The following is a 12,927-nucleotide window of genomic DNA, read 5'->3' as shown; positions in this document are numbered from 1 at the left end:
GCCCCGCCCCCCCGGACGTGACGCCCGCCAATGGGGGCGCGGGGTGCGCGGCGGGGTGAGGTCAGCGCGCGGGGCCGGGGCGGGGGCGGCGCGGGCCGGGTGCGGCGGGCGGGGGTCGCGGCCCCGGGCGGGCGGGGTGGGCGAGCGCGGGGCTCGGTGGCCGCTGCTGCCGCGGCCCGGGGGAGGCGGGGAAGGAGGGAGGGGCGAGCAAGAAAGGGAGGAGGAGAAAGAGAGGGAGGAGGAGAAGAGGAGGGAGGAGGGTCCTCGCCGCCGCTGCTCTGTCCTGGGGGCCATTCAGCGTGAGCGAGGCGAGGAGCGAGCGATGCCCGGGCCAGGCGTGGGGCGCCGGGCGATGCGGGGCTTCGTCAGGCTGCGGCGCAGCGGCCGCGGGCTGTGAGCCGGCGGGGCTGGGCTGGGCTGGGCCGGGCCGGGCTGGGCTGGGCTGGGCTGGCGGCGCGGGGCGGAGAGGGGTGGGCGGGAGCGTGGCGGAGCCGAGCGCCGGCAGCGGCGGGAAGGCGGGAGCGGCGCTGCCCGGTGCCCGCCCCGCGCGGGGGGCCGGCCCTGAGTGCATGCGGGGCGCCCCGCCGGGCCGCCGCCGGGCCGCCGCCCGCCGCCCCTGAGACACCGGCGGCGAGAAAGTTGCGGCGGTCGCCCACATGCGCGGCCGCGGCCGGCGGCTTGGGGAACGGCGCCGAGCGGAGGTGGGCGAAGAGAGTTTGAAGCGCTTGCCGGCGGGAAGATGGCGGAGCGGAGCTGAGAGCGGCGCCCGGCGAGCTCGGGCTGCCCCCGCCTTCCTCCGCAGCCCCCCGGACCCCCGCCGGACACATGCAGGCCAAAAAACGCTACCTGACGCTGCTCTCTGCCGGCACCTGTCTTGCCCTGCTGCTCTACCTGGGAGGTGTGCGGCTGCGGGCGGCCCGGCACCCGCCGCCCGGTAGCCGGCATGGCCCGCGCCCCGGCGGCGCCGAGCGGCCCTGGCCCCGCTTCCCCGACGCCCTGCGGCCCTTCGCGCCCGCCGAGCGCCCGGGCCCCGAGGGCGGCGGGCGCGTCTCCCCCCGTCAGCGGCGGGACGCCAGCGCCGGCCTCTACCGCGGGCGCCGCTGCCGAATGGAGTCCTGCTTCGACTTCGCCCAGTGCCGGAAAAACGGCTTCAAGGTCTACGTGTACCCGCAGCAGAAGGGAGAGAAGATCGCCGAGAGCTACCAAAACGTCCTGGCCGCTATCGAGGGCTCCCGGTTCTACACCTCGGACCCCGGGCAGGCCTGCCTTTTCGTCCTCAGCCTGGACACGCTGGACCGAGACCAGCTCTCGCCCCAGTATGTGCACAACCTCCGCTCCAAGGTGCAGAGCCTCCACTTGTGGAACAACGGCAGAAACCACCTAATTTTTAATTTATACTCCGGCACCTGGCCCGACTACACTGAGGATGTGGGGTTCGACATTGGCCAGGCTATGCTGGCCAAAGCCAGCATCAGTACTGAAAACTTCAGACCCAACTTTGACGTTTCTATCCCGCTCTTTTCTAAGGATCATCCTAGGACAGGAGGGGAGAAGGGATTTTTGAGGTTTAACACCATCCCTCCTCTCAGGAAGTACATGTTGGTATTCAAGGGGAAAAGGTACCTGACGGGGATAGGGTCAGACACCAGGAATGCCTTATATCACGTCCATAACGGAGAGGATGTTGTCCTCCTGACCACCTGCAAGCATGGCAAAGACTGGCAAAAGCACAAGGATTCGCGCTGCGATCGAGACAACGCCGAATACGAAAAGTAAGTGAGCGGTGTCCCTTCCCCGTGCTTGTATCCCCAGGGCATGCCGGCATGCCCTCCGCTGCAGGCGGCCCGGGCCGCCGGGCAGATAGGAGCAGATGTGTGCCAGTGCGCTGGCAGTGGCCAGAGGAAGGCATTCATCGCTCCTTTGGGCGAGTCGGTGGCTTCTGCCGTCACCCGTGAGGCTGCCGGCTGGCTCCGTGCTGCCTTGGCCGAGGGAGCTGGCGGGGCGGCACTGAAGGGCGATGCGGTGTCCTGCAGCCTGTGCTTGCCCAGGGACTGGTGACCTGCATGCCCAGCCTGATGGCTTCCAGACCTTGCCAGCGGCGGAGGTGCTGCTGGAGGATGCGCTGGCATTTGGCACTGCCTTTTGTCCCCCCAGTGACTCTTAGGCCAGATGCTCTGTGCCTTCCCTGCCCTGAGACAAAGTTTGTACGAGTCCTCAGTGCTCTGCAGGTCGCATGTGAGCCAGGCTCCCGAAGGGGGTTGGTTGCTGAGGGTGATGGCTGGGATGCACTCCCCAAAAAGCATTGCCTGGTGTGTGACCTGTGTCTGTGTATCACCGCAGACGAGCCAGTAACTTGCCTTGCCGTGTTTTTCCTCTCATTTCAAACCAGCACAGTATCAGTGAAGGAAGAAGGAGTGTTGCCTGTGTTTGTGTCCTGTGTCTAAGTTTCTGGTTTTCACATGTGAGAGGATACACCAGTGATGCGAGCTCAGTGTGTGCTTGCTCAGTGTGTGCTCAGTGTGTGAACGCCTGGTTGCTTGCCTTTCCTCGACTTTTGTTTTTATTTGTTGGTAATGTCACTGTGAAGCCAAATTTTGTCTCGCTGTACTGCTGCCCTTGTCTTCCAGTCTGCTTTTCAGGTTTGTATATATAGCTGCCGGGAAAATCGCTTCTGGGAATTACCTCCAGAATTGCGATGCTGACTAAGCTGTTTGCAGCTGATTAGTTTATTTAAATGCCGACCACCGCTATGTTTGCAGCAGAATAGGTGCCTGTATATGAAGTTTTTCACATGAGAATATTTCCTGGGTAGCGTGAATTACACACTGAATTAAAACAGACCAGCCGTACAGTACTGCACGATGTGCAGTGGAGCTGCACCTAGAGCTGCCAGCGGCTGGAGGGTTTTGTGGTGCACAGGGGAACGTGGGTGGAAAAATACTTCTGGAGAGCATTTGGGAAGAAACTACGCTGGCATTAATATTGGTGAAAATTTCCGACTGGCTGTCTGTTTCTCCACCGAAACTATCCCGGGGGGTTGGGAAGAGACCGGGAAGGTCAGCATTGCAAAGTCGAGAAGCCTGCGTGAAGTGCCTGGGTGAACTCTGCTCACCTTTTGGTTACTGTAATTCTGCTGCAGAGGGGGAGAAAAGAGCAGTGCAAATACTCAGTGGGCTGGTAATCCCATTCATTTTCAGAAAACTGATGGGCGAATGGTGAAATAATGCACATGTGGATGTGATACAGCCTCAGTGCCGGATGATGAGTAGAGATACGAAACGAAGCTCGTGTTATTTGTCACCCAGTAATACCTTTGGCTTGTGGTCTCCTTCAGGGAACATATGCTTTGGGAAAGAAGGGAGACCTGACAATTGCAGCCTTGGAGGGTGTATTGGTTTTTTGTTTTTAGATCTGAGCAATTTGAGCTAATTTACAGATGGGAAAAATCCTGGTTATTTGCTGTATACTACAGTGTGTGTGCTGTCATAAAACCAAACATGCCTGCCTGTGGTTTCACGTGAGTCCAATTTTTTTGCAGCAATGCCATTTGGTCTAATGAAAGATAGACATCTCCCTGTGAGTTCTGCTCCCCCTAAAGTGTACTTGCCACTTATTGTGGTGAGATTTGTATATAGCAACCCTCAGGGGGTATGATAGCATGCACCCAACCATACCCACTATGCTGTGCTATTCATACAAAAAGCATACTTGCCGCTAGGATGCAGCTGTATCTGGAGTGAGGAGCTTCAACATTTGTTGCAGTGCTGCTGTTAAAAGACAGGAACTAAAAACTGATGCTGTCAAGAAAATAAGATTATGGCAAGAATTGAGGCAAGCTCAGTCTATGATCAAGCTGCTGAGGTGAAGTGGTTTGCTCTAGTGAACAGCTGCAGATGCTGCAGCTCTTTGACCCTGCATCCTCCCGGAGCGAGGGCACCTGGCAGAGTGTGCTGCTGCCCCTTCTCACTTGTGCCTCGGTGCCGATGCACAGCCGAGTGTGCCATCTGCTGCTCTCCCAGCACCACATCCTGCCAGGGCCTGTGTCTTCTGGCTCCTCTGTGCCCGTAGGGACCATGCCTGGTGCTCCACTCTCTTTATAAAATCTACTAGGATCATATCCCCAAGGTAGCATGACACAGCTGTCCAGTTGAAATGCTTCTGTGCTGATGTGTAACTCAGCTGTGAAAGCTGTAGAAGGAACTCAATTTTTCACCCCGCGGAAAGCAGCATCCGATCATCAGTGAGGCTGTAGTGCTTGGAAAGAAGTGTCTCTAAATACATCTGGACCTTGAAAACTGCACATGGAGTGGCTCTTGTGAGGCATTCAGAGCTTGGATTTAACAATGCATCTTCAAGGTTTTATTAAAAAAAAAAAAGGAAAAACATACTCTCCAGGATATGTCTATTGGCATATCATATATGATTGGGAGTTGCATATTGTGCTTTTCTGTGCTGATTTTCCTATCCTCTGCTGTGATTCTTACACCGCTTCACACCTCTGCTGTGATTCTTACACCGCTTTCACTACTGTGAAAGACAGTAGTGTGGGTGCCCTGGCCATGGAGAGCTGGTCTTGAGATACCAGTGCTTGCCAGGGTGATGTATGAATGATTTGGTCTAGGTTAGAGGCTTTGCCAAGCCGGGTAAATTAGGTGACCAGATTTTAAAACGTGCTGACCTTGTGTTAGCAGGGTAGTAGTGTTGGGTGTGGGGCTGCAAAAATCACAAGTTACTTGTGATGGGATTTCATCTAGGGTGTAACATTTGGTGTTGGGTTCACATGAGGCCCACCTGTCTGCTGGATGAGGTGTTTCCTCTCTAGGAGATTGAAAAAGCTAAGCAAGGTGACTTCCTGACCTCTGGAAAATGTGTAGAGTGTCTTTCTTTGTTAGGGGAAAGCATGGATGGTCATGTGTGTATTTGACTGTCTCTGTGAATTGTATTGAAAGATCCATCTGTATGTCACAGCTAATTAATTTGCATCCTAGTTACGCATCTCAGCAGATAAAGCTGAGGCAGACTAAAATGAATTACATTATCATGATTAGACTGCTAGCAAACAGGATATAAAAGAAAACAAAGAAAACCTCTGGTTTTCTTTATAGTGTCCTTGGTTATCAGAGGTGGCCTTTGTCACCCAGCATTAGGGCAGCTGGGCTTTCTGAATTCCTCCACAATAAGATTTCAGCCTCAAGCTTTCCATTTCACAAAGGGTTAAGGGAATAAAAGCTGCTGCTGCTGAAGTTTGAAGACAGCCTCTTAAATATTTAATGACGGTCTAAATATATACATATGTACAATGTGTTTTAAACAAAGGCAGAATTCATATACAGGCTTAACTGGTTCCAAATAATTACTTTTTGGAAGGTAATATAAATGACTGTGGATACCAAAAGAAATGGAGGAATGTGATGTTCTAGTAAAGCCAGATGCGGAGAAGAGGTTTGCACCCAAATGAGAATCTTTCTAGGAAAGTAAAAGAACGTCTGTGGTATATCCCCTGACCTGCAGCAACCCTGCCCTCAGAAGATGGAGAGGGTAGCAGAGATAGTATCAAAAACATAAGGTCTCACCAGAAGCTCATTCAAGGAGACTTTTTTTCGTCATCCGTTCTTGATATCTAAAGTTAATGATGAGAATGAAGCAAAAGGGAAGAAAAAAGAAAGAAGTAGAATGGAGGAAAAATGAGAAAAAAACATATTTTTGGAGAAGAGTGAGTTATGGTGGAGGACAAATAGGATAATGAGGTGTTCTTTGTAGACTAGGTTTTTTGACTGGTCAGTGCTCAAAAAGCCTGTGTGATCATGACTGAACTGAGAAAAGGAGGTAAAACACGCAGGACCTCATGAGTGGGACTAGTTCTGCCAGAGGAGGTTGGAGGCATGTGGTAGTGAAGGAGGAGCCTATGGAAGGAGCTGCTCACAGATCTGCCTGGGGCTGTGGGTGCTGGCACCTTGCATGCTTACACTGGGGAGATGTCTCTGCAGGGCACACAGTAGCACTAGGCAGGGTTGGATGTGTACTTCTACAGGAGAATGTATCCAGCTGAACATTTTCATTGATTTCAGTACCCAGAAGGTTTACCTGGTGTGCACTCTACTGGTGGAACATGTGCCAATCACAGCTGAACCTCCCACCCTTGAAAATCGTGAGTAATGGTCACAGTCATGCAATAGGCACAGAACGGGAAGAAAAGCAGGTTTTAGTTTTGCTTCCTTCCCACTAGGAATAAAATGCACATACTGAAAAAAGAAGTGGTAGAAGTACACGGGAGGGATGACTGCCACTCAGCAGGCTGGCAGGAGAACGGGAAGTAAGGCTTAGGCTTGCCCGTCCAACATGTGATCATAATGTGAGCGCTCCATACGCATGTATGTGCATGTTTCAAACAAAGGTGAAATTCTTGTATTTGTAATATACTGAGCTTCCGTGGATTGCACTAAAATACAAATGTAAATGCCACACTTAATCACTCACTGGATTATTTTTTTAATTATCTAAAAGCCTTCACAAGTCAGCTCATTTGCGGCTATTTAGGACAGGTCTGAGAAATTACCCAGGTTTAGGGTGGCTGTTGTTTAGGACATCTGAAATGAGATGGAAACCAGTCAGGGCATCTTGTGTTATCACCAGGCTGTTTCGGGAGCTTGGATAAAACTCAAAAACTACTGAGAGTACTTGGGCATTTTCCCAGGGTAACTTGGCTCCTATAGAGACCTGTCCCCACCAGACTACTTTTTAATATTGATTTTTGAGAAACTGGAAATTTGCCTGGTTTACAATACATTTATCCAAAATGCAGTAAACAGGTAAATAACAAAGCTTTGATGGATGTCTGAGAATATAGAACTTGCTCTGTTGTGTTCTTGCTCTCTATATGTGTTGCAGAGTGTCCGTATGTGCCTGTTGATGCTGATTTAATGCACGTAGGGCCCTGAGGGGTAGGAGCTTCCAGAGACTCCAGACTGATGCCCTGGCAGGAGCTGGGAGCAGGGGCGACAGGGGCATTCCTGAGCTCACAGGCAGCCGTGCAATCCTCAGCCTGGCCGTTTGCAGCAGGCTCTTCCCTCTCGGTGGAGGTGCGGGAGCGGGTGGATCCGTGTGTTGAGAGCGTGTTCCCGCTGTGAGTAGTGCTGGGCACCGCGTGTGTGGCCATGTGTGTAGGGTCAGGCACTGGCAGAGGAGCCCACCCTGCCCACGGGCCTTAAACCGGGCGCCCTCCTAACCTCAAGTAATTAAGTTTTCTTGTGGGGTGAGTTATTATTATAATTGGCTGCCCCAGGCCTTTCTGTGTCTTTCTATGAAGCATCTCATATGAGGCTGTGTGGTGACAAAGCATTACAGTAGATGGGTGATCTGGTCTGCAGCAGATGATTCCTGCGTGCAGAATGTGTGTGAACACAGCTTTCACAGCTCAAGGGGCTCTGCTTTTATTTTTCCTGCCTAGGAAAATTGATCTAGGATAGTTTATTGATAAAAACTCATTATTGAAGAGACCCTTGATGACAGAACAAAATTCAAAGAAAAAAATTATCCGAGTCATCGTTTTAAGTAGAATTAATCTGGAAACAAGTAGTTTCAATGGCTTGTTGAACCCAGATCAGAATTGAGCTGGGAGTAGCAGTTCCAGCTACCTGTTTTGTCAAGAGAAAGTCCTCTTGTGCCTCCAGTGAGGTGGCTTCAGCAAGAAGATGCTGCAGAGCATCCCTTCGTGTTCCTGCCTTCTTACCCTCCCTGTCTGAGTATTTCACAGGGCAAAGTCTGACTTCTGCAGGACATTTTGTAGTGGCCTAAAGTGACCTTCACTGAAACTGCTCCTAAGGGAGAGAGGTGGCTGAATTTGGAATTCTCTTGCGGGTTGCGTGCAGCTGCCTGCTGCTCCCTGCTGCTCCCTGCTGCATTGGGGGTGTTCTCAGCTGTGGGCCTGTTTGCATCCATGCATCTGTGAAGTAGTGCATCTTTCTGGGAGAATGGGATGGAAGAAGAGGAGTTCCAGCTCGAGACAAACCCAAACAGAAAAGACTGCTGGTCTGACTGCTGAAGATAATCCTTTTGCCCCAAATATAGTCCTGGAACAGCCCGCTGGAAAGGAAACCAGCAGCTGCTTGCAGGGGAGGGAAGTAAATGAAACTGGTCTGCACGAAGCACTTATTTACTCAACAGATGTGAGTCAAGAGAATGTGCTGTAATCTGATCATTTCTGGAGTATTATCTGTGATTGTTTTCCTTTTCTCTCTGGAGGCTTTCTTTCAGAAAATCCACAGAGTTTTACGGTCTTGGGTAAACAAACTGTTTTGCTAACCAGAGAAGAATAATTGGTAGGTACGTGGACAACTGTCTGGCCTGTGAATGGAGTTAAATGCCGTGTTCTGAGCTGCTAAGGTGACTGACTTCTCATGGACTTGGCTATGTCTAGATGATAATGCAAGATTTATACTCTTGTGTCATGTCATATGGATATTAGTTTAGCTTGTGGGAATGTGTGAATATACTTCAGGTTATGTTTAAGGTTCTGCACCTTTCCACATTTCGAAGTATTTGGGACATATAGGTTTCAAAACCTCATGGTTTACACTGAGCTATAGATTTGTTCCTCTTCCTGCGTTCACCTATCTATGCTGTGCTTTTATGTGAGGCTTTGTGTTGCTCTTTTTCAATCCAGATTTCAGGAGGATACAGGACATGTATCATCACTCTTTTGCCCTTAATTTGGGAGCCTCCTCAGTCAGCTGTAGGGAGCATTGCTGCTACATAGTGCTGATACAATTTATCCCACATCTCTGGAGAAGACAGGGAGGGAGGGAGGGAGCTGTGGCAGGAGGTACCTGTGATACCAAGTGTGCACAGGAGCAATTAAAGATCCTAACCAGAGAATGGTAGGAGTCCTTTCTTCCACTTTTACAACAGATTATAATTTGAACAGCCGCACTAGAAGAGACTATCCTGGTATTGTGGCAGGGGTGCCGCATAGCTTGGGAGGGTGTTGGAAGGCCAAGAGGTGAGAGATCAGCATACTGCTGTGGTGCAGGAGAAACTAGTGTAAGAAATTAATTCCAAATGAGAACAAAAGAGAAGAGATTAATTTCACATGAGAAGGGGGAAGTACTGTTGTAAGAAATACAGGCCCTATCTCAGCAAGATGTTGTGTCTTAACTGCTTTTCTGAGAAAAAAACTGGCGTGAGTTCTGCCAGGCTGATGGCTTTCCAAGTGCAGTCTGACTTCCTAAAATGTTATCATTTCTTAGAACAAGAAAACATAACTGTAAGCCAGTCAGGGGGGTTAGGCCTGCTCAATAACAGGAGAAAGAAGAGGCCGTTTCCTTTAAAAATCCTGTGTTTCTGCACTTGTCTCTCCCACCAACTCTTGCTGAGATTTAGCTTCAGTTTTTTTGGGTGGTTCAGTGCTGTTTCCTTGGCCAGGATGCTAAATGGGTGTTCCCTGAAAGGTGGTAGGGGTGGGATGTTTGTGTTGGGTAAATCAGGCTCCCATTTCATGGTCCAGTGAGACAGACTTCTCAGCCCTCCTGCAGTCCCTGGGAAAAGTGAGGTGCTGGCAGGCTGTTGCAGGGCTTCTCTTGCCTGGATGTCTCAGGACTGCGGTCTGACAGTCAGGATTGCAGCTAGCAACCATGCTTACATTTCCATATGCTTTTAAAATGGAAAGGAGTCTTTGCTTTTCCTAAGCATTTCGGAGGTGTACTTTAGTGCTTTATAATGTTTAGAGCCTGTGTAAAACTGAAATACTACTTTTGTATCCCCTTCTCAGGAAGCATCAGTGAGCATAGGTTTAAAATGATTTTCCAATAAAAGGTGGCAGTTGTCAGAAGCAGTATAAAGCAGCTCTCCTCTGTGTGTCTGGTGAGGCCAAATAGCCTCTAAAGCTTTTTTTGGGGTTTTACTTGTCCTGGGCGAGGACATGTTTGGTATGTGAACCTTTTAACTCTCCTTGCTTCACTCAGCTGTTACCAAAGACCACTGCTTTTCCAGGCACTGAAGCGCTGTTGTTCCTGATCATTCCTTCAAGGACTCCTGCAGTGCAGTTAGCAAATTCAGTAAAGCTTCCGTAAGTTGACTTATTTCTCTGTGGTGTTTTCTAGTCCAGAAATACATGAGAACAAAATAATTCCTGGGTTCCTAAGTGAATTTTCCATTTATTCACTTTTTCCCCCTCTAATATCCTCTTTGTGTTTATGAATGAAACAGAATTAGGGCTAATTTAGTTGATTGGCTGCAAAACAAAAGTATTCAATGCTAAGAATGGGAAATGAGAAGGCCTTTCTGAAATGTTACTTCTTTGCATAATTATAATAGATTATAATTATACATTTGGGTGTTTAGCAGTGGATTTGCTGTAAACATGGTCGAGGGAAATCTCTCGTCACTCACTTGTGTCGGTTCGAGTCCCAGTGCGGTCCCGTCGATGGCTGTACCAGCATCTCTAACATCATCTGCTCTTTGGGCAGTGTGATGTGCCACAGAGAATGCAATCTCCAGTTCCCTTCCGAGCTCCTCCTACAAAATTACAGCTGGTCGATATGGCCATGTCAGACTGTTGACACAAATCAATAAGATCAATCATTCTTCAGCTCCCAAACAAAATTGAGAGCGTGATGCTGACGGCCTGCGCATAGCAGTAAATTCCTAAAGGAAAATTGCATACCGTAGTGTTTGCTGAGTGTATCCGTGGGGGATCCTATCCTGTTAATAATTAGTTATCTGAGGCTGTAAAAAGGAGCATGGTATAAATAGTTTGCTAGAGCTGCAATGTGTGTTATGACCCCTGCAGCCTTCAGGCTGATGGAGAACATCACCTGACCAACAGCAGTGTGGTACACAGGGGAGTGTGGCAGTGTTTGGGTAGGAATCTTGTTTTTCTTCATTCTCCTAGAAGATCTTGACTTCTGATACTGGTTTTTGCCTGGCAAATAATTGCAGACATTTTATCACAATACTGGAATTCCTGGTGCTGTCAGGTAGTTCAGTGTGTTACTACCACAAAGCCCATCAGAATTGTAGTTTTTGTAGCAGTCAAGAATGAATTCAGAGGCTGCTTCTAAAAATCAGAATATTTGCGTGAAGGGAAGGACAAATTTTTGTTACAATGTCTGAGTTTACATCTCTGAAGGCTTATTTTGGTGTGTCTGCTCATAGACTCAATCAGCTGCTTCAGGAAGATAAACACATGAATGTTTAATCTTACGAGTTTGCCACCAACCATTGTGCTGGGTGCTAGCAGATTTTTTTAAATTAAATGTAATTTATCTAATCCTAATGGGAAACATAGTTATAGGATTTATTTTTTAATACTGTGATTTCAGAATTATTTTATAAAGAATAGTAACACTTGCCCCTTAAGGGCGGTTTAAAAATCAGCAAACAAAATAGAAAAAACTGAAGTACACTTTGCTAAAAGTAATAAATCTCAGACAAGATGCAAAAGAAAAAAAGCAGCTGAAATGTTGGAGCTGCAATAAAGCTGAAAATTAATGATCAGTAGGTTGCTGCTGCAAGAGAGAGTGAATTCATTATGGATTTGAGGAGATGCCTATAGCTTATTAAATGCCAGCAAATTTTTGCATAAGCAGTAGAAAACCCTGATCAGAAATTGTAAAACGGTGTGAACTGCAGCTGGAAGATTCAGTGCCACAGAGGATGTGTGCACCATGTGTATGGTTGAAACATAAGAAAGTGCTTCACAGGATCATGGTCTAAAGTTGCACGCTAAGCTCCTTTAGTTTCTGATCGGAGGGATTTAAGTGTTTCAGTAAGGCATGACTGTAGTTGCAGAAAGGGATTTATCATACTTTACATAAGAAGGTGTGTACAACTGTTCAAAATAATTTAAAACAAATAACATCCCTTCACCCTTCCACACTCCCTTACACTTTTTTTTTTCTCTAAACCCAAAAGCTAAGACTACTACTTGAATTGTAATGGAATAATATATCAAGTGAGTGATCACATCAGGCATGGACACTTACCAAATCACAGCGAGATAACTGTGAATAACTCTCTAGTTTCAACAATTTGCATGGCCATTAACAATTGATGGGTTTCCCTTAGAACCGCATTATCTATGGCAGCAGGATCTATTCCTGTGCACTGCTCCTGCATACTAAGTGCCAGACAAATTCTCAAAACTGAGGATCATAAAAAAATCTGATAGCAGCAAGGTGAATGAAGCAGGTAGAAATTTCAAGGCGACATTTTTTGAAGATAGGGAAATATTTCAGGCAGTCCTGCATTTTTGTAACTGTTCTTCATCCCCTTTCCCTGCCTGCTCTTTTACTACAGTTCTGCACGTTTTAATTCAGGCTGGTGTTAGGTTTCTCTTCACTGCTTGGCATCACTTCAGGCTTGATAGTCAGTCTGGCCTGTGGATCAGTTAAAGTAAGATTTTAAAATACTTTTTGTTTCAGTTTTGTGTTGGACAGTTGTCTTCAGAAGCTTTTATGCATATTTGACAAAAGATAAAAATGGTGCTGAATTTAGCTGTCCCAAATTGTTGGGTGGCTCTTTCATTGGAGGGATTTCAAGGAGGTGCTAAAGATGTGCTTTCCTTATTAGAATCATACCACGATTTTAATAAATTAGCGACCCATCCCTTATTTCTAGTGCTTTCATCTCTGCCTGACAGCATGTCAGTTCTTTCCAGAATCCTCTACCAAGCTGACTTTTCCAGCCCCAAATCTTTCTCTTTTTATTTCTCTTTCTCACCCTCTTCCCTCTCCCCCTTTCTTCTCACGGTGCTGTTGTTGTGGCAAGATGAAAGCAGCTGAGTGAAGTGGTGGCGGGGAAAGCTCGGGTAATCAAAGCACACAAGTGGCTGGAGCTGTGGGAAGGCAGGTGGGTGACACATCAAAGTCAGGGGTACGTGTGCTTGCTGCTCTCACCTCTCCTTGTAAATGACCCCCCCGCCATAAACAG

At 48.3% G+C, this 12,927-nt stretch overlaps 1 protein-coding gene across 1 annotated transcript in view; it reads left to right on the top strand.

Moving 5' to 3' along the window:
* The first annotated feature begins 478 nt into the window (after positions 1–478).
* EXT1 (exostosin glycosyltransferase 1) overlaps positions 479–12,927 on the top strand; it is a 175,619-nt gene continuing 163,170 nt past the window's right edge. The window contains exon 1 of the mRNA XM_038128528.1: positions 479–1,772. Within this exon, the coding sequence (XP_037984456.1) occupies positions 826–1,772 (947 nt within the window). The 5' untranslated portion in view covers positions 479–825. The remainder of the gene's footprint in view (positions 1,773–12,927) is intronic.

This window comes from Motacilla alba, chromosome 2, assembly GCF_015832195.1.
Source record: "Motacilla alba alba isolate MOTALB_02 chromosome 2, Motacilla_alba_V1.0_pri, whole genome shotgun sequence".
NCBI classification, from domain to species: Eukaryota; Metazoa; Chordata; class Aves; order Passeriformes; family Motacillidae; genus Motacilla; species Motacilla alba.
This window is presented reverse-complemented; position numbering and strand designations above follow the sequence as displayed.